General features: G+C 49.6%; 1 protein-coding gene across 5 annotated transcripts in view; it reads right to left on the bottom strand.

Annotated features, from left to right (window-relative positions):
- Positions 1–655: 655 nt before the first annotated feature.
- SIK3 (SIK family kinase 3) overlaps positions 656–17,975 on the bottom strand; it is a 257,677-nt gene continuing 240,357 nt past the window's right edge. For 3 of the 5 annotated variants that reach the window (XM_070473545.1, XM_070473546.1, XM_020902604.2), the window contains 10 exons: positions 17,519–17,669; positions 16,646–16,771; positions 16,293–16,378; positions 15,737–15,846; positions 14,375–14,714; positions 12,759–13,636; positions 3,818–3,981; positions 2,803–2,935; positions 1,579–1,749; positions 656–875 (listed from right to left, as the gene is read on the bottom strand). In XM_070473545.1, the coding sequence (XP_070329646.1) occupies positions 1,592–1,749; positions 2,803–2,935; positions 3,818–3,981; positions 12,759–13,636; positions 14,375–14,714; positions 15,737–15,846; positions 16,293–16,378; positions 16,646–16,771; positions 17,519–17,669 (2,146 nt within the window). In that variant the 3' untranslated portion in view covers positions 656–875; positions 1,579–1,591. The remainder of the gene's footprint in view (positions 876–1,578; positions 1,750–2,802; positions 2,936–3,817; positions 3,982–12,758; positions 13,637–14,374; positions 14,715–15,736; positions 15,847–16,292; positions 16,379–16,645; positions 16,772–17,518; positions 17,670–17,975) is intronic. The other 2 variants (XM_070473547.1, XM_070473548.1) reach the window with 1 other exon arrangement.

Below are 17,975 nucleotides of genomic sequence, written 5' to 3'. Positions count from 1 at the left end.
CTTGTTATATCACAATATAAAATGAGAAGGAAAGGTGACACAGAAACACAGTGTACCACTGTTGGGTGTTCAGTCCATGGGCAGAACCAGCAGGATGATAAAGGCAACCAACTTTCCGAGTTACAAGAGAGGAGCTGAATTACAAACCAAAGACACATTCTAATTGGCAACCCATCAACGCCAGGCCACTTCTAGCCTCCATGCTGACATTCTCATGTGATTTTGGCTCGGCCAGACATGTTTTTCAGTGGATCCCAGCAGAAAAGACCTCTCCAGGTTCCAGGCTTGGGGTGTCTCTTTTTGCTCTCCAAGGGCCAACGGCTACTGCCCCTTCCCTCTTGTCTCTTTCTCCAGCCACTACATTCCAGAGTCTGGAGTACATCCCTCTAGCTTTTGCTTCTGCATAAGAGCAGTTCAGGGACTGGAGGGCGCTCTGCAGACAGAGGCTGGGGAGGGGAATGGCTCTAGGCCCTGGCCACCATACGCTAACTGCTTTGCTCTTCTGTCTTAAAAAAAAAGGGAAAGAAAAGAAAAAAGAAAGAAAATCACCTCCAAAAAAAAAAAAAACCTAAAAACAAAAACAACCAAAAATAATCCAAACCAAAACCAAACAAAACCACCAACTCAAATACACCAAATACACTTTCACAAAAGGTGGGGAGCATGGATTTCCTGTTTATTTCCTTGGTGACTTGGTCATACAGGTGAACATGGCAAAACCCCCCTCAGAACCCAGACGAACAGCACACTGATGGACCAAGGGGGAGGAAGGGAGCCGACATTCTGGGAGGAGGGAAACAATGGCAACTTGGCGCAACGCTGCTAGATACTGTTGGTTTAAAATCAACCTTTTCATTCCCGCGCTGTACATAAACCTGCAACAGAGCAGACACAGAGAATGAGTTTGCAAAGACAAAGACTCATTGAAAACTTAAAAAAAAATGGTTCACTTCACCTCAGCTATTTTAAGAGGGTTTGCTGTACTGAGGCTCTAATGCAGATTTGCCAGATGGCTTAACTTTCATGGAGTCTTTTCTGTTAATGAATTTTCAGAGACAGAACTGATACTACCTCTTGTGTATGTTTAGGCATTACTCCTGCAAAACTGGCCAGTTGACCTGTTTTCTACTGCTGGCCTCTGATCACAAATTTCTGGTATATTTTTCCATTTGCAGCACAGTCTTAGAAAAGATCTGGTTAGACATATATTCTTGCTGAATTTCATCCTTTAGGACTGAGTTCAAGAACCACCTCCTTTTCCATTACCATGGCCAGAAGTCTGGTCTGTTCTCTGAAGCTCACTTATTCTTTGAAGGCTATGGTACCTATAACATGTCTTATCCCCAACAGTTCAACCAAGAGACCATGGCCAATATTTCTTCTATATGCCCCCATCTACCCCTCAAACAATTAGCACGGTGCTTAATGAAGGAGCAGAAAGATGCAAAAACCTTGGCTGGAGGAGTGGTGTTGTCAAGTTCACTGGCTCAAAGTTCATGTGGAAGGAATCTCCTGATGGAATCAGGAGCTGACACGGAGCCAAAGGGCTGGTCTGGCTCCGGCCAGGGTGATACTCACTTTCCATCTTTTGCTACACGCCTGCCTGTTCCATGCTGAAGGAGACCTCGGGGTGCTTGTAGCTGAGCAGTATGTCTGTGATACACGTGGATGGGTAGCAAGAGGAGTTTAAATGCTGGCTGCCATCCGTCAGGTCCGGGTGCTCCTGACCTCCAAGACTCTCCCTGCATTCTACAAGACCAGAGAAAACTTGGGAGGTTTGCAGGGAGCTTGGGTGGGGGGTGGGCAAGAGGTAGAGAGAGGAAGAGAGAAGTCTGAAACTTCTGCAGCCCTGAATTCTAGTTCAGAGCAGGCCCTCAGTTTGGTTAGTGACCATGACTGGGGACCAGGCTTCTTCCTGTTGTCCCCACTGTCCATTTCCCCCTCTTCTTTACTGTCTCCCATTGTCAGGCACTGTCAGCTCCTGTGGTGTGGGATAAGACAGCCTGAAGCTGGCAGACCCTGACACCTGGGCATACTCTATGCTCAGGGCATGGGCCCAAGCACTTTAAACTCCCAAGCACGGGCCTCCCAGGTGGTGCTAGTGGTAAAGAACCTGCTTGCCAGTGTAGGAGACGTAAGAGACATGAGTTTGATCCCTGGGTCGGTAAGATCCCCTGGAGAAGGAAATGGCAATCCACTCCAGTATTCTTGCCTGGAGAATCTCATGGACAAAGGAGCCTGGTGGGCTACAGTCCACAGGGTCGCAAAGAATCAGACATGACTGAATGACTAAGCACGCATGCACGGAAGCTAGCAACTGGTCCCAGCACAATCAAGGACATGGGCTCTATTGTTTCTGTCACTACAGAGGAGGATCTTGGGGATCAGAAAGGTTAAGTACCTTAACCTGTGGAGCCAGTACAGAGCAGTCAGGATTAACTGCAGATCCGTCCACTCCGGGTCTGTGCTTTTATCAGCTAAGATCCCCTCCCTCTGCTGGTTCTAATGGGAGGCAGGCATTAGGACAGGGCGCCTTCTCCTCAGAACCAGAACAAGAGTGACTGAAGAAGCACCTGAATGTGCATCACAGACGAACAGTGACGGCCCTGTGCTCAAGCAGGAGGCGGCCTCCTCCACGCTCGCACACTCAGGGCAAGACAACTGGGAAAGGTGGCATCCAGAAGCCCTCGGGGTCACTGTTCCCACAGGCTGTTTATACAAGAGGGGAGTAATCACTGGTGAAACGGGAAGGGGTGCCTTCTAGAAACTTCTTCGTGGTGCCCCATGCATAATGCCCCTTACCCTCATTTTCCCCGTCCTGGAACTGCTGGCTCCCCATGAGCGAGGACTGACTGAGAACTGCATCCGACATCCGGGCAGAACTAAGTGCTTTCCCTGCCACGAGACTCATGCCAGGCAAGTTGTCCAGCTGCACCTGCAGGAAACGATTATTAAAAGAAGTGAGATCAGAGAACGCGCCTTAAGAGACCGCTGTGCCCTTCAAAGGAGCCCAGGCAAAGGGCGGCCTCAAGCACCGTCCCAAGCACTGCTACCCAGGCCCCCATTCCTCTGCAGGGCCATCCAAAGGGGGATGCTGTGGGGGGAGCTAAGGCTGGGGCGGGGGTGGGGGCGGAAAGGGACAGGCACAGTGAGCTTCAGCTGCTGCCACTGCCATCTGCATGGCGTTCCAGTACCAGGTTTCTGACCTGTCTCGTCACCATGAGGCTCTTAGGGCAGCAGAGTCCAACAGCACTCTGTTCGAGGACGGGGATGTTCTTCTGCCCCATCCAAATCGAAAGCCGCTGGCCACAAGTGGCTACTGAGCCCTGGAATGTGACTAGCGTGACTAAAGAACTTGGTTTTATGTTTTATTTTGTTTTAATTACATTTAAAATTGAAAAGTCACATGTGGCTGGTTGTGGCTGTATCAGTGCCGCCGAGGAGTCTGCCCTAAGGCAACAAAGCTCTGCCAAGTGGACTAGCTCCCTTCAAGTCTGAATAAATTCAAGGCAGCTGCCAGAATAATAACTGAGAGTCTGAAGGCTCATCTGCTGGGGCCTGAGTTTCAGCTGTTTGGGGAGAAGTTCAATAACTAAGACTAGAGGAAACGGATGCTCTTGATCCTCAGCTTCAAATGTGGAGCTTGGCGTCAGCAGAGATTCTCCTGGAATTTCAGGCTTGTTACAGTGATTCAGAGACATGCTCCCTGAGTGCTCAGGGGCACTGGACTCTGATTGAGAACAAGAGACACCACCCCACATTCCTAAGTTCTGCTTTCAAAGATCCCGCTTCCAAGAAGCAGGAGGGGCCGACGTACGTAAGCATCGTCGCTGTTCTGGATGGTGTGATGTCTCTGGAGGGTGCGGGTCCTCTGGTGTTCGCTGACTGAGGGGTGTGTGGGGTACCCGAGTCCATTGTGATCTGGCAGCTCCATCGCTTGTCCGGGAGAATTTCTATCCATGCAGTTCCCTAGGACAGACTCTGAGGAGACAGAGTGAAATAGGGGCAGTCAGCAGACCTAGCGTTTCTCTCAGTCCACTCTCACCAAAGCAGCATCTTGCAAGGCACAGTGGGCCCTGGTGAGGACCACCATTGGCAGACCACTCTCTGCCAACCCTCAGCTGGCTGGTGACGCTCGGAGGAGCCTGGACCAGCCTGCCAACTCAGTCCTTTCTGAGCCTCTCTCTGCAGGCATCATTCCCTTATGAGAAAAAAATCCCATGCGTTAGTGGTTGGCTGAACCTTTTCTTGTCTCTTCATTTCTCTGCTGATTTGACAGTGCTGTGTTCCCAAACCCAGATGCACAGGAGACTCACTCTTGGACTTTCAGGACCTCCAGCCTGGGAGGATGACTCCCGCCCTGTGGACGCCTCTCTCTCTGCCCTTGGCTTCCCCTCTGTACCCCGCCCAGCCCTCTCCTCTCCTCCTCCGACTCCAGCCCTTTCAAGGGTCCTCCTCTCTTTACCGCTCTATCTTTGACCTTCTCACTCTCCCCACACTTACTTTGGCAATATCATCTATTTTCATGGCTTCAACTACACTGCTTCTATGTAAAGAATTACTAAATGCTCTTTTAAGCTCCAGATCCAAAATTCTGTTTACTAGATATCTTTCCCTGGATGGCTAAACAACATCAAACACTTCACAGGTTCAATTCTGAACTCACCAGCTTGCCCCACAACCAACACCTCCTTTCCTAATCTGGGTATGAGCTCACAGAGTCCCTGCTGATTCCTTACTCCTGGTTCCACATTACCTGAAGTCTGAAGAATCTGCCTCTCCAGTGTTGGTCACTTTAATCTCTTTCTTTCCAGTCTCATTGCTTCCATGAAAGTTTGGTTACCTCCTGCTTGGATCACTATAATAGGCTCCTAACCATTCCTCTTCCACGGCCCTACAAAGATGAATCTTTCTATAGTGGAGCCCAAACCCCTCATTTTCACTGGCTCAGCCTCTCTTCCAATGAGCATCCCACAAAACTCACCCCTACATTCTAAGCTCTGGTCAAAGGGGACCACTCACGATTCAATGCATTTTCTTTCACCTTTCTCTCTCCCTGGAAACGCTTAATCTTCTACTTCCATTCCTGCCAGTTCTAATCAATGTATCCTTCTAGGTCCATCTCAAATGTTATCATTTTTATGAAACTTTCCCTTTCAAATAGAAATAAATCATTCTTTCCTTTCATTGTCAGAAGGCTTTGTTGGACTGATTATGCTAACATTATTCCTGGCACCATCTTCAATTGTGTACTTGTGTTAATGTTTCATATTAAACTGTAAATTCTTTGAGGACAAGAATTATTACATTCATGTTTGTGAGCCTTTAGTATTCCAGAACACTGTCTGATACCAGTGTTTAACAATATTCCAACTGATACCAATAAACACTCTCTTAATATAGGTCAGTCACCTGTCAGAGTCAGGGTGGTCAAGAAGAGTCACCAAGGCCACACCAAGGTTGACAGGATCCTCCTGTTGGCACATCTGGCTCCAATCCTTAAGAGTCTAGCACTTGAACATGTGTTTTCGTTGTTTGGTTGGTTTTTCTGGGTTAAAGTTCCCTGGCAACTACCAGGCTTATCTCACAATGAACGGTACCTTGGTGAGACCAAGTTTTTAAACAAATTTTAATGGGAAACACAGTCCTAATGCTAACTGCACCATCCCAGTATCTGTGTGAAAAATGAAAGTAAAACGGGCTGCTTGAGTGATGTGTAAAGGGTTTCAGGTCTCTATATTCAAATGGTCTCCTTAACCATCACGGTGAGGCCGGGGCTCAGGGGCTGAGGCGGGACAGGAAGGGAGGGGAGTGAAATGACATGCACCTTGCTGGTAATGCAAAGCACTCTGGAGGAAAGTGAGAGGAATGGGAGCTTCCAAACGACGGAAGAGGAAGGCGAGTGAGACTAACCCGCTCTGTGGGATTAGGTCACCCACCCGCCAACCAGCCCGATCCCTGTGAGTGGGCACAGTGCATGTGCTGGCTGCAGGGCCAAATGAAGGCCACCGGTAGGAAGTGGTGCCAGGCTGCCTCTGTTGGGTGATATGTGTGCTAAATCTTCCTCCCCACCATCTCTCTGTTAAATGTGCTTTTATGCCTGCCAACGGGGTTTCTCCAAATCTGAACACCCACCCTCCTTTTGGCCCTGGCTGTGGGAAGGCCCCACGGACTCTGTCCTCCTCGGCTGCTCTCTTCACAGCCTTCAGGTCTGGTGCCAACACACCTGGAAGGCCACCGAGACAGGCGGAGCTCTTCTTGACAAACCTCATGACAGCCTTCCTGACTCCCCCGCCTGGAGCTCAGAAGCACTAGCTCTGGGGTCAGGAAGCCCCAGGCCTGGATCCTGGCTTCACCAGAATTCCTGACCAAGTTACCTGACTTTACTGGGTCTTGGTCTCTTCATCTGCAAAACAGGACTTACTCCACAGGTCTGGGAAGTGCTTACTTGAGTTTGGTCCTCTGTAAGAGCTCAGTAAAGACTGGTATTATTTATACTCATTTCAAAGATATTATTTCTGACAGGATGGGGCACAATGAACCAGATGATAAAAACAAACAATAAGATGATTTTATCACAGAATCTTACTTTGAGAATTATGGGGCTAGTTTATCACAGGTAAGTGAACAAGTGAGTCACTGAAAATTTAATTTCCAGAAAAGCAGCCTCTGGTTTAGGAGAGATAAATATGAGTTAAAAACTAGATGAAAGGGAGCTCCCTGGTGGTTTGGTGGTTAAGACTTGGCACTCTCACTGCTGGGGCCCGGGTTTAATCCCGGGTCACGGAACTAAGACCCTGTGAGCTGCATGGCCCTGGGTGCTCACTCAGTCCTGTGCGACGCTTTGCGACCCCATGGGCTACAGCCACCAGGCTCCTCTGTCCGTGGGATTCTTCAGGCAAGAAAACTGGAATGGTTTGCCATTTCCACCTCTAGGGGATCTTCCTGACCCAGGGATTGAAGCCAGGTTTCCTGCAATGGTGGGTGGATTCTTTACCACTGAGCCACCTGGGAAGTCACAGAGCACGGCCAAAAATAAACTTAGACAAAACAGAAGCATATTAACAGGAGTTGGGTAGCAAACCAGGGGTCTTTCTGTTCAAATTTCAATATAACTCATAGGTCAAAGATCAGGAAGGGCTGGCACCCTTGGCTTGGCAGATATGCTTGGAAGGGGAAGAATGCAAGGCAAGGGGGCATAAAGAGAAGAACATAAGACTAAGAATTCAAAAAAAAAAAAAGATTAAGAATTCAGGGGATTTGAAGTCAGGTTCCAGCTCCATCACAGTGTATGAACTTGGACAAGTCATTTAACCTCTCCTAACCTCAGTTTCCCTATCTGAAAAATGAGGGTTGTTTGGGGGCTCAAGAGACAACAGGTGTCAAAGGGCCTTTTATAAATTGGAAAGGACTACACAAGCAAAGTAATTATTTTTAGTAAGAATGTTGAGTTTAGAGGGCCTATGGATGAGACCCACTGACCAGTTTGGCAGGGGAGGCACTGCATGTAAAGAGACCAACCCTTTGAGCAAGGAACGTGAAATTGAGGCTTAAATCTTTGACATTCCTTATGCCAATTCAGCTGCTGAAGGAACTGTCAAGCTCACCAAAGGATGCAGAAGAGGATGCCAAGAGCAGGATTCTCAGGTATTTACCTAAGCAAAGCTGAGAAAGTGCAGAGAAGGGAAGACCATCTGATCAGGCAAGGGGAAAAAATACACAGACACGATGCATACCGCCCACCTACCTAGGGAACCGTGGGGCAGCTTGCACAACTGTCTGTTGAATCTGTCAATGTTGACTCGTCCTTACTCATTTACTGGGTCTTAAGAGAAAATGAGAGAAGTGCATGTGTGTATATCCCTCTCAAAGGTTCTGGGGGGTAAACCCTCACAGTCTGTCACCGTTTGACCCCCTCTATGGGGCCTGAAGTCCTCCAGGGCTGCTGAAGCTGAGCAGGCTCAGGGAAAATGTGGCCTTCTCTGTGAGTTCGAGCTGGTAATCTCACTGCGTAAACTGGTTATGCTATCATATTTATTTGCAAAGTAAAAAAAAAAGAAAAAAAAGAAAAAAAAATCAAGTGTATGTAATAACTAGCACAGAGGGGGAGATAAACCTTATTTCTACTCCTGGGGGACAGAAAGGGAGATTACAGGCAGCATGGGGCATGTCTAGCCCTGACCTTCTACATATTTCAAACAGACCTCTGGCAGGCTGCCGGCTCAGCGCTCTGGCAGTGCCTGGCCCCACACTGATTGGTGGCAAGTGGCCATAAAATAGGTAACTGTGGCCACTGATAGGCCGGCATTTAATTCTCCTTGACTAACATCGGCAATCCCTGATAATCTACCCTTAAGAAGTTTTAGAAGGATGACACAAGCTGTGCTTGTTATGATTACACCTTTTACAGCATTCATTACGCAGTGCTTCATGTTAGGGCTGTTTACGAGCTTGTCTGCCCATACCCCCAGCATAAGCTCCCTGAGGGCAGGTTCTCTATCTTTTCATCCCTGCCTTCCCCACTGGATCTAAAATACAGTCTTGTGTGACCTAATCATTCAATAAATGTCGTTGAATTTGCTGTTATAGAAGTAACAGATGGAATGTTTGGGGGCTAGTCTGTAATTACACAGAGATGGAGGTATCAACGACAGGAAGCAAGAGGCATTCCTGCCACCCACAAAGATAAACAAGGACGAGCTGTCCCCACGTGCCTGCAGGGTGGTAGGGGGAGAGCATCACAACCCGTTCTTGGCAAAAGGAACGGCAAATTATCTGATGATTCTTTGTTGATGTCAAACTGTAAGCTCTCAAGTTCTTAAGAGTAGAAGCATCTCAGGTGAGGGCTCCCCAGGTGGCGCAGTGGTAAAGAACCTGCCTGCCAACGCAGGAGACGTGGGTTTGATCCCTGAGTTGGGATGATCCCCTGGAGGAGAAAATGGCAACCCACTCCAGTACTTCTGCCTGGGAAATCCAATGGACAGAGGAGCCTGGCGGGCTACAGTTCTTGGGGTCGCAAAGAGTTGGGTACAACTGAGTGACTAAACAACAACAACGTGTCAGGTTGAAGCAGCAAGAGACTGTGGAGTCCGGTTTCTCCTGTAAAAGGGGTCATAAAACATACGCCCAGGATGGTTGTGAAAAATAAATGAGTAACTGACTGGAGGGCACCAAGCCCAAACAGACGTACTACAAACACCCTCCTGGAGTGGGCACCGAGCCAACATCCCTCACTGCACAGATGAAGACGGAGGGAGGGGTTATGTGCCAGGGGCTCACAGAGGAAGCTCCTGTGTTCAAGCTAAGGACAGTGGGGACGCCTCAGCATAAGAAGTAGTTTTAAACATGCAGACATACATTCCCGGAGGGTTTCTAACTCTGGAGCAGCTTTGGGCTTCCCTAGGCCATTTTTTTCTCTATTGCATTATCTAACTGTACTGGATCCTAAACCCATGTGGTAATCAACTGGGGGCTTTATTCATTAAAGATAATTGTATATATGGTTCCAAAAGTCTCAAAACAGAAGTGGAAAGAGGTTAGAAAGAGACAAGTAATAGTATTCAAGAAAAGGCATAAGCTAAGTTAAAGAGTAAATTGAGAGTAAATTACGTAGACACAGGAAGGATTATCTTCAGCACACACTGGCCAGGGGGACAGGAGACAAGAGCATGGCCTCTAGGAAAGCTCTTAGCAAAGGTCAGGAAAGGGAGATCTGAGAAAAAGGAGGACTCTGGGGGGAAGCAAACCTGATCATGGTAGCTCAGCCAGTGAAGAATCCACCTGCAGTGCAGGAGACCCTGGTTCGATCCCTGGGTCAGGAAGATCCCCTGGAGGAGGGAATGGCTACCACTCCAGTATTCTTGCCTGGAGAATTCCATGGACAGAGGAGCCTGGTGGGCTACAGTCCATGGGGTCGCAAAGAGTCAGACACGACAGAGTGACTAAGGCTTTCAAACCTGATCACGAGGCAACAAGAACAGGGTATTTTTGAGCTGAAACCTTTAGGGGTGTATTTATGGCTGGATTCTTCCAGAAACCCAAAGAGATGCATGCAGAGAAGAGTGGTGGCGATGGCAGTGGGTATAAAAAGGCAGCGAGAAGGGAGAGGGAGAAGAGATCGCAGGCACTCGGCTTGGGGAATGGTAGGAGGGATCTGTCAAGAGAATCCTGACTCACATGTTGGTCTGAAGTAAACTGATTTAAAGCTGCTGGATCCATATCAGACTCTGGGTTTCAGGAACCCTCTGCCCTGAGCTTCTAATTCTTTCATGTAGACTGCACTGCAAGGAAGGCAGCTTGTCTCCCCTTAAAACATCCCTGAGTCACTCTCACCCATGGTCTTTCCTCATGCTTCTCCCCTAAATCCAAGCAGCAAAATCCTCTTCATCCACCAAGTCTGTGCATGCTCAGTCGCTCAGACATGTTTGACTCTGAGACCCCATGGACTGAAGCTCGCCAGGCTCCTCTGTCCATGGAATTCTCCAGGCAAGAATACTAGAGAAGGTTGCAAGCTCTCCTCCAGGGGATCTTCCTGACCCAGGGATTGAACCTGCATCTCTTTAGTCTTCTGCATTGGCAGGTGAATTCTTTACCACTGGGCCACCTGCAAAGTCACCAAGACCTCACTCAAATGTCACTCACTGTGGGAAACCTGGCCCTGCTCTGAAAGAGAACCAGTCTCCCCTGGCTCTGGTGCTCCCACAGCACCTGAACTTGCCACGTTCTGCTTTTCTTTAGGCACTAAATAGACCCACAAGCCTGCCAAAACAGGTGGGGTTCCTCTGACAATCAGAGGACACAAGCAAATTCAAGCCTTCTGGTCTCTCTGTATATAGTTGTCACAGAGGAGGGAAAAGTGAAAGGAATTGAGAGAGAATAATTTTTGAAGAAAAATATTTCAAAAGGTTATTTTCACAGACAGCAATCCAGGGTGATGGGTTGGGGAGTGTGCACTGTTTGCTCACTTGCTCCTTCCTGGAGTCTTGCACATGCGGTGCGTGCTCAGGACATGTCTGCTGGAGTGGAGTGAGTAGCTCTCGGGTTCAGAGCCACTTCCTAGCTGTGGACCTTGGGGGTGAATTACTTAATCTGTGCCTCAATTGTCTCACTGGTAAATGGGGATGGGAAGAGCTGTGAGGATTAGGCGAATTTATGTGTGAACAGCATCTGGTGTATGGCATATGAAATGCACTAGGAAAATGTCAGCTTGCCTCCTTTTCCGATGAAAGCTGTCATTCACACAGGAAGCTTTCCCAGCATCCCCGATGCCGTCAACCTGCCTCTGCTAGAACACTCCCAGCCACAGAAAGCTCCCAGTCTGCCTCTTCTGGAAAATTCTTATGAAGGCTTCCCTGGGGGTTGAAAGCTGCTGCAACTTCCATCCTGGTCTTGGCTCTGCCTCAAATTTGAATCCAGCGAAATCTAATCCTTTTCCATCTGACAAGTATGACGGCTCTCCTGAGTTTTCCCCCCAAGCCTAAACATCCCCAAGTCTGTCAGCCAATCCACCTATGACTTGGTTCCAAAACCTCCCACCAGCCTACGTCAACTCAAAAATATAGCAACCGCAGCTGGACACAATATATCTGACTGGTGTAGACCTCAAACTGGACAGTACCCATCTGCTCAAGAGCCCAGGATTTAACGGGAGTTTTACAGAACTGCATCCCTACTGGTGCTTCATGAGCACAACCTGAAGGCACAACGTCCTCTTCACATAAACTGACTCGGGGTCAGGTCTTCCATCCTGCTCTGTGCCTGGGGACCTGATGGCCCCAGGAGCTGAGTCTGGTGTGCTGACTTTAAAGTGCAGGGCAGGACAGGCTTCAAGAAGGGAGGGTGGGAAAAGTGCCCAGTTTCAGGGTTGAGTATTTTATGGAGAAACTTGCTTTCAAGATCTGTGATGATGGGATGGATGTCAGTCCAGATTTTGGGTAGGGTGAATTCTATGACACTAATGAGATGATATTTTCTGAGCATAACTCACTGATAGTAACTCCAATCTCCTTCCAAATGAAAATGAATGCCCTCATTAATTATATAGTGATACTAAATGAAACAGCATGGCATCCCTTGTGATGCTGCAATATTCTGTTAGCTTATCAACGAAGTGATCAGAATAACAATACCTCAAATTATTTAAATCATACAGATTATCAAGTGTGCCTCTCCCCCCGTGCCACACACACAAACCTTATGTATAAACATAAACACACGTGCATGTTTTAATCTTCACAAATACTCTGCAAAGGACTGTGATTCCTCCTGCCCTTTTTCACGGATGGGGAAATAAGAACCTGAGGGTTAAGTGACAAGGTCACTGCACTCATAACAGAGGCAAGTCCAGGACCAAGGGACCCCGACTCTTATTCTAACACTGTTTACACTAAACCCTGTTTCCCCAGCACTGGCTGACTTTTTTCTATCACAGAGGTTAAAGCTAGCTATTTTGATGACAGCTGAGAAATTCTGGATTCTAAGGAACCATGGTCTGAATATGGCAAAACAGGTAATACATCTTGCTGACCATCATCTGTGTGTTCATTTTCTATCACTCTCTTTTAATTCTGAAAACAGATTCCCTTCTCCATCAGATACCTATTTCCTATGTGCTTCTCCCCTAAAAGGTTCTGCAGGTCTTCTCAGGAATTCTTTCTCTCCTAGCAACCCAGAGTACCAGGGTTGAAACAAGGTGAACCCTGCTGAGTTCACTGAACGAGGGCAGGCTGGCCCAGAGATTGACCCTGCAGGGCGCTTACCTCGGCTGGACACCTTATTTCTAGTGAAGGCGGCAGCCGGCTGTCGGTATGGATGGATCCCCAACTCCTGTGCATGATTCACGGTTCCCAGGACAGATTCAGGGTCCCCGGGGCCGCCTGTACTCAAGAGCAGGGGGCTGTCATGGCAACCTTTGGTCAATGTGTTCCCACTCTTCCTGTCCAGGAAGCCATCCTTGGCCCCCTCGCACGAGCACTCCTCCTCCATGCTCTCTGAGTGCACGAGCGCCGGCTGGGGAGTGTAGCCGTGGGTCGGGGTCGGGGAGGAGACCTGTGAGATACATTCTTGCGCCCTGATCTGCAGAAGGTGCTGGGGGCTGGTGTGGTGGTGGTGGTAAGAGTCAGCGTTCTGATACGGCAAAGCCTGGCGCTCCGTCATGCTCTGTCCCCCGAGGCCGGGAGCCAGGCTCCCAGTGTCCCCCTGGTTCATGTGCCGGAACAGCTCTTGGTACTCCTGCTGCTGCTGCTGCTGCCGTTGCCGCTGCTGCCTTTTGAGGAGCTGTGCAAACTCCGCCGGGGGCAGCCGCATGTCCGAGTGGCCGGTGAGCGAGTGCCGGGGGGAGAGCAGTCCCTGGAGGATGTGGGGCACCTGCTGGTGTCGCGTGTAGTCTGGCGGCGTGGGGGACAGCAGGGCCTGCTGCAGTGCCGATGTGGTATAGTGCGGTGGCTGCTGATGTGCACTGGGAGGGAAGGTGGGGAACTGGTCAAGCGGAGGGACTTTCAGGGCTTGGGTGGGAGGTAACCCCGCTCCTGGTGAAGGGCTGTAGCTGCTGGGGGAACCCCGGGACTGGTCCGAAAACAGGTGGGGGTGTAAATGCGCCTGGTCGTAGTTAGCAGGGGAGAACCGATTCACGTTCAAGCTGCAGATACAAAAGGGAGTGAGTACCAGGCATCCGTGTGACAAGTGTGTTAAACTCCCCGGGGAACAGCTACCACTCCCCTTCAGTAGTGAGCCTCTGCTGGACAGAGAACCGCAGGACCACAGGGAGGATGGGGGTGTAGGCATTACCCCCACCATCCCCTCGGGCTTGAGGGTAGCAACATCACTTGAATTAAGATGTGCCCATCTCTTAGAATATGAGTGGTGGAAAGAAACAATCTTAGAACAGACAAGGGGGGTAACTGAAACTTTTACCTACTCCTCTAACTGGCCCTTTTCTTCTTTGCAGGCCTATAGTAAGGTGGTGGTGGTGTTCGGTCGCTAAGTCGTGTCTGACTTTTTTGAGACCCCACGGTCTATAGGACACCAGGCTCCTCTGTCCATGGGATTCCCCAGGCAAAAGTACTGGAGTGGGTTGCCATTTCCTCCTCCAGGGGATCTTCCTGACTCAAGATCAAACCCACATCTCTTGCATCTCCTGCATTGGCAAGCAGGTTCTTTATCACTGCACCACCTGGGAAGCCTATATACTAAGGTAGCTGTGTCACTATCCTCCTCTGTCTCACTAACATTTTGATCCTGAGTCAATATATAGGTTTCAAGTCCATCCCACCCACTGCCCAGTCAGAGCCCTTCTGTCCTCCTCTCCTCCTCCTAACGGGCTTCCTCCCACCTGGGTGCCCCGGAGAGCTGGCCAGGAGACTCCAGGCAGCCTCACCTGTGGGCCTCCGCACTGTCGGCGCTCAGCTGCTTGGACAAGGGCCGGTGCCCATAGCTGAGGGCGGCCATCAGGCTGGTCCGGAGCTGCATCTGAACCTGACTGGTGTTGGGGCTGATGGAGACGCCCCGGCCTGCAGAGGCGGCAGTGGCCCCAGGCATGCTGCTGAGCATGTCGACAGGCTCCTGGACTTGGATGGTCACCTGCTGTGGCTGGGGAGGCTGCTGTATGCCCAAGCAGGTCAGTGCCACGTTGGGAGGAGGGGAACAGTTCTCAGGCTGCTGCTGGAAGATGGCACTGCGGGAGGGGAAGCCTTGAAACTGGGAGGAAGATGCAGCACCTGGGGAGAAAGGAGCCCCAGAGTGACCACATGCCCGGGTTACCTGTGGCCGGAAGTCATGGGAGCCACTGAGGACACTCAACTCGCATACCACCCAGAGCAGTGCTTCTCCAACTCCAGGGTGTGGAAGGTTCCTCTGGGGGTCTCGTGAAGACACACACTCTTGGGTCCAACCCTCAGAACGCTGACTCAGTAGGTAAGAACAGGGTTCCAAGAATTTGCAATTCCAAGAAATGCCCATTGATTATTTTCTGAGTAGCTCTCATCCATGGCAATGCTTCTCAAACTCTAATGCATGTACGAAGGGACTGGGGATCTTGCTAAAACATACATTCTGATTTAGCAGGTCCGCGATAGGATCTGAGATTTGATTTTTCCTGCTGATACTGCTGGTCAGGGACCCCACTCTGAGTAAGAAGGGCTTTGAGACCAACTCAGGCTCTTCAGGGGATCTAGACTGGGTGGCATTACTTAAGAGATTCTCAGTTTTCAGAATGCTAACCCCTCAGAGTGCTGGCCTCTGAAGGACCGTATAAATTAGGGCCCGCTCATCTTTGCCTCCATCTGAACACCCACAAGAGAGGAGCCACATGCCCACTGGATCACCAAACTCGGGTGTGACAAGAGGGAAGGTTCTGGTGTAGCCCATTCATTTGGTACAGTTGGAGGGGATTTTATGAAAACATCAATACCAGTCACTTTATTGAGAACTGTATTGTTCCAGAGGCTATTCTAACTATTATATCTAACATATATTTCATATATACCTAACTATGTATTTCATAGTATTATTATCCTCGTCCTACATTTGAGAAAGTGGAGATGCCCGGAAATTAAGTAGTCTACCTGAGGTCTCACAGCTAAGGAGCTGGTAGCAGCAGGAGTCAAGCCAAGGCAGCCTGGCACTAGAACCACCCTTTACACAGCATGTTGCTCCGTCACCTAACCAGTAGCTTGAGGCACTCAAGACTAAGCCACGCTTCTCCTGCGGCTCACGGTCCAGAGAAAACCTCTCCACTCACCGTGAGGCTGCATCATGGTGCTGCTCATGGGGGGAGGGCTGTTACTGGGCTGTCTGAAGAGATGGTTGTTGGGGTGGTTGGGAGGTGGGCTGGAAGGCTGAATCCTTAACCTTAAAAAACAACAGAACCAGATGAGTAAATACACTTCCTGAGGTGATAGTATAACCTTGAAGTTAGTTTCAGCCATTTGATACCCACAGGCAGAAACTCCATTTTTAGTTTCGATAAGCTTCCAGGCTAGACAAACATACACAGGCCACCCACCACAGTCTACTGAAAGCTTGTCTACATCTTAGTTTCCCAGACGTCCCAAGGAGGCAGAGGTCACTGTGGGCCTGCATCTGGCCTCCTGTATTAGGTGTCAGATTACATGGTTCATGGGGATAAGAAAATGAAGTGGCACAGGAAGTCAGGATTTTAGGAAGCTGCTGAAATTAAAATTGGTCTTCCTGCTTTTCTGACTGAGATGGTTCTTCCAAGACGAATGCTATAGTCAGTCATATCTCCCATGTGAGTGAGGCCAACAGCTTAGGCAAAGAACAACATGCTTCCTTACCTCTGGAGCTGGTGGGTGAGGAGGGCAGGCTGATTTTCACATGCAGCTTGAAGAGGTGGAGAAGGCTGAGGAGGACAGATAGAGTCCTAAAACACATGCGGGAAAGGAGAAAAAAATACTCGTGAGCTTGAAGACTAACCAGAGCCATTCTTGGGAAGGGAAGAGACTATCTGTGACTGAGATTTATGCTCCCGTCGTTCATCAAAAGGCTTGATTACCTTGACTCAAACATGGCAACCACACAAATAACTCAACTCCACTCTGCCCTGCGTGATCTCCTCCAGCATTCACAGGCCCATCAGCCTGAGAGCAAGCTCCAGACAAGTTGGAGAGAGTGAAGAGGGAAGGCCTACTTGAATCTGCTGCTGGAGAATTTGGTGGTGCTGCTCCTGCTGGTATAACATATGCTGCTGCTGGGTCTTCTCCAGGGTTCTTTCATCAATCTGCCCCCCGTACATCTTCTGCAGCTGCTCACACTCCTGAAGGGAAAGCAGTTCATACAGAGGGGATACAGCCAGGCCTACCCCATGCAGTGCTGCCAGCAGACGCAGAGCTGCCCCGGGTCTCACGGGCAGAAGGAGCCCACAGAGAAGAACTGTGTCCTTGATGAGCAACTAACCCCTTAGGTGGGCATTTGTGTACTAAATATATTCACGCTCTGTGCTGGCTGCAGGACGGGAAAAACACCAAGATGGCCTGGGTACGAGCGAAGGTTCCAGTGTGAAATCGGTGTACAAAGCAATGCCACTCCAAGCTTGGTTGTCAGGAAGGCAGAAAGAAAACTGGCCCTTTACAGAAGCCTGGAGGTACACTTCCTTCCTCTGGGAGCACCATTCCATACCAGCTGGAGAGTATGCCAGGTGGTAAGAATGCAGAGCAGGCTCCAACAAGACCCCGTGCCCATAAGTCATGAGGGGAATGCCAGGGTTGCTTCAAAAGACATTTCTGAGTGCTTCCCACTGAAACCCAAGCCCAGAAATTCCTCTCTAATGAACCACTGAGACAGGAGGAAATTTAGTCCCTTCCTGGGGAAAGCTGGACATAAGCAGAAGGAAGGAAAGCGTGTAAGGAGCTATCTGCTTTGGCACCTCTAAAACTGCAGTGCTGCTGATGTGAGGGGGCAGAAAGCTTAACACCCGTGTCCTTCTGCAATACCGGTCTCTGTTACCCATGCTGGTCTCTGCTACCCATGCTTCTCCAGAGATGCCTGCCATCTCTAACATTACCTGCTGCAACTGTTTGATGCTGCTGTTGTTGCCCATTTTTTCCAGGTGAGCTTTGAAGGCCTGGATGCTTGCAGCCCCATCTGAGAACCGGCGCACAGGGGAGAAACGCTCCGTAGGGAGGTGCAGGGTGTTGGAGTCCTTGTAGGTGGAGCTGAATATATGGGAAGAGAAGGTTAGGGGCTAGGACTCAGGGGTTTTGACCAAATCACCTAGGGACGCTGTTCCAGATGAACACAAAGCTGCCGGCTACACGCGCAGCCTGGCATATTACGCCACTTCCATGCCATCTCCAGAGGCCAGTCGTTTCCCTAGCCTGCCTTCCCTCTAGAGGCCTCCAAGTGACCATCTTCTGTTTCCACTTACCTTGAGTTGGCTTAATGTCCAAGCCTGGGAAGGTCCTGGGATCAGATACATCCAGTTCTTACAAATACACTGGGTCAGAGAGAGAGGAGCTTCA

Source organism: Odocoileus virginianus, chromosome 10 (genome assembly GCF_023699985.2).
Source record: "Odocoileus virginianus isolate 20LAN1187 ecotype Illinois chromosome 10, Ovbor_1.2, whole genome shotgun sequence".
In the NCBI taxonomy this organism is placed as follows: domain Eukaryota; kingdom Metazoa; phylum Chordata; class Mammalia; order Artiodactyla; family Cervidae; genus Odocoileus; species Odocoileus virginianus.
Note: the sequence above shows the minus strand (reverse complement) of the source record. Positions and strands in the feature narration are given on the sequence as shown.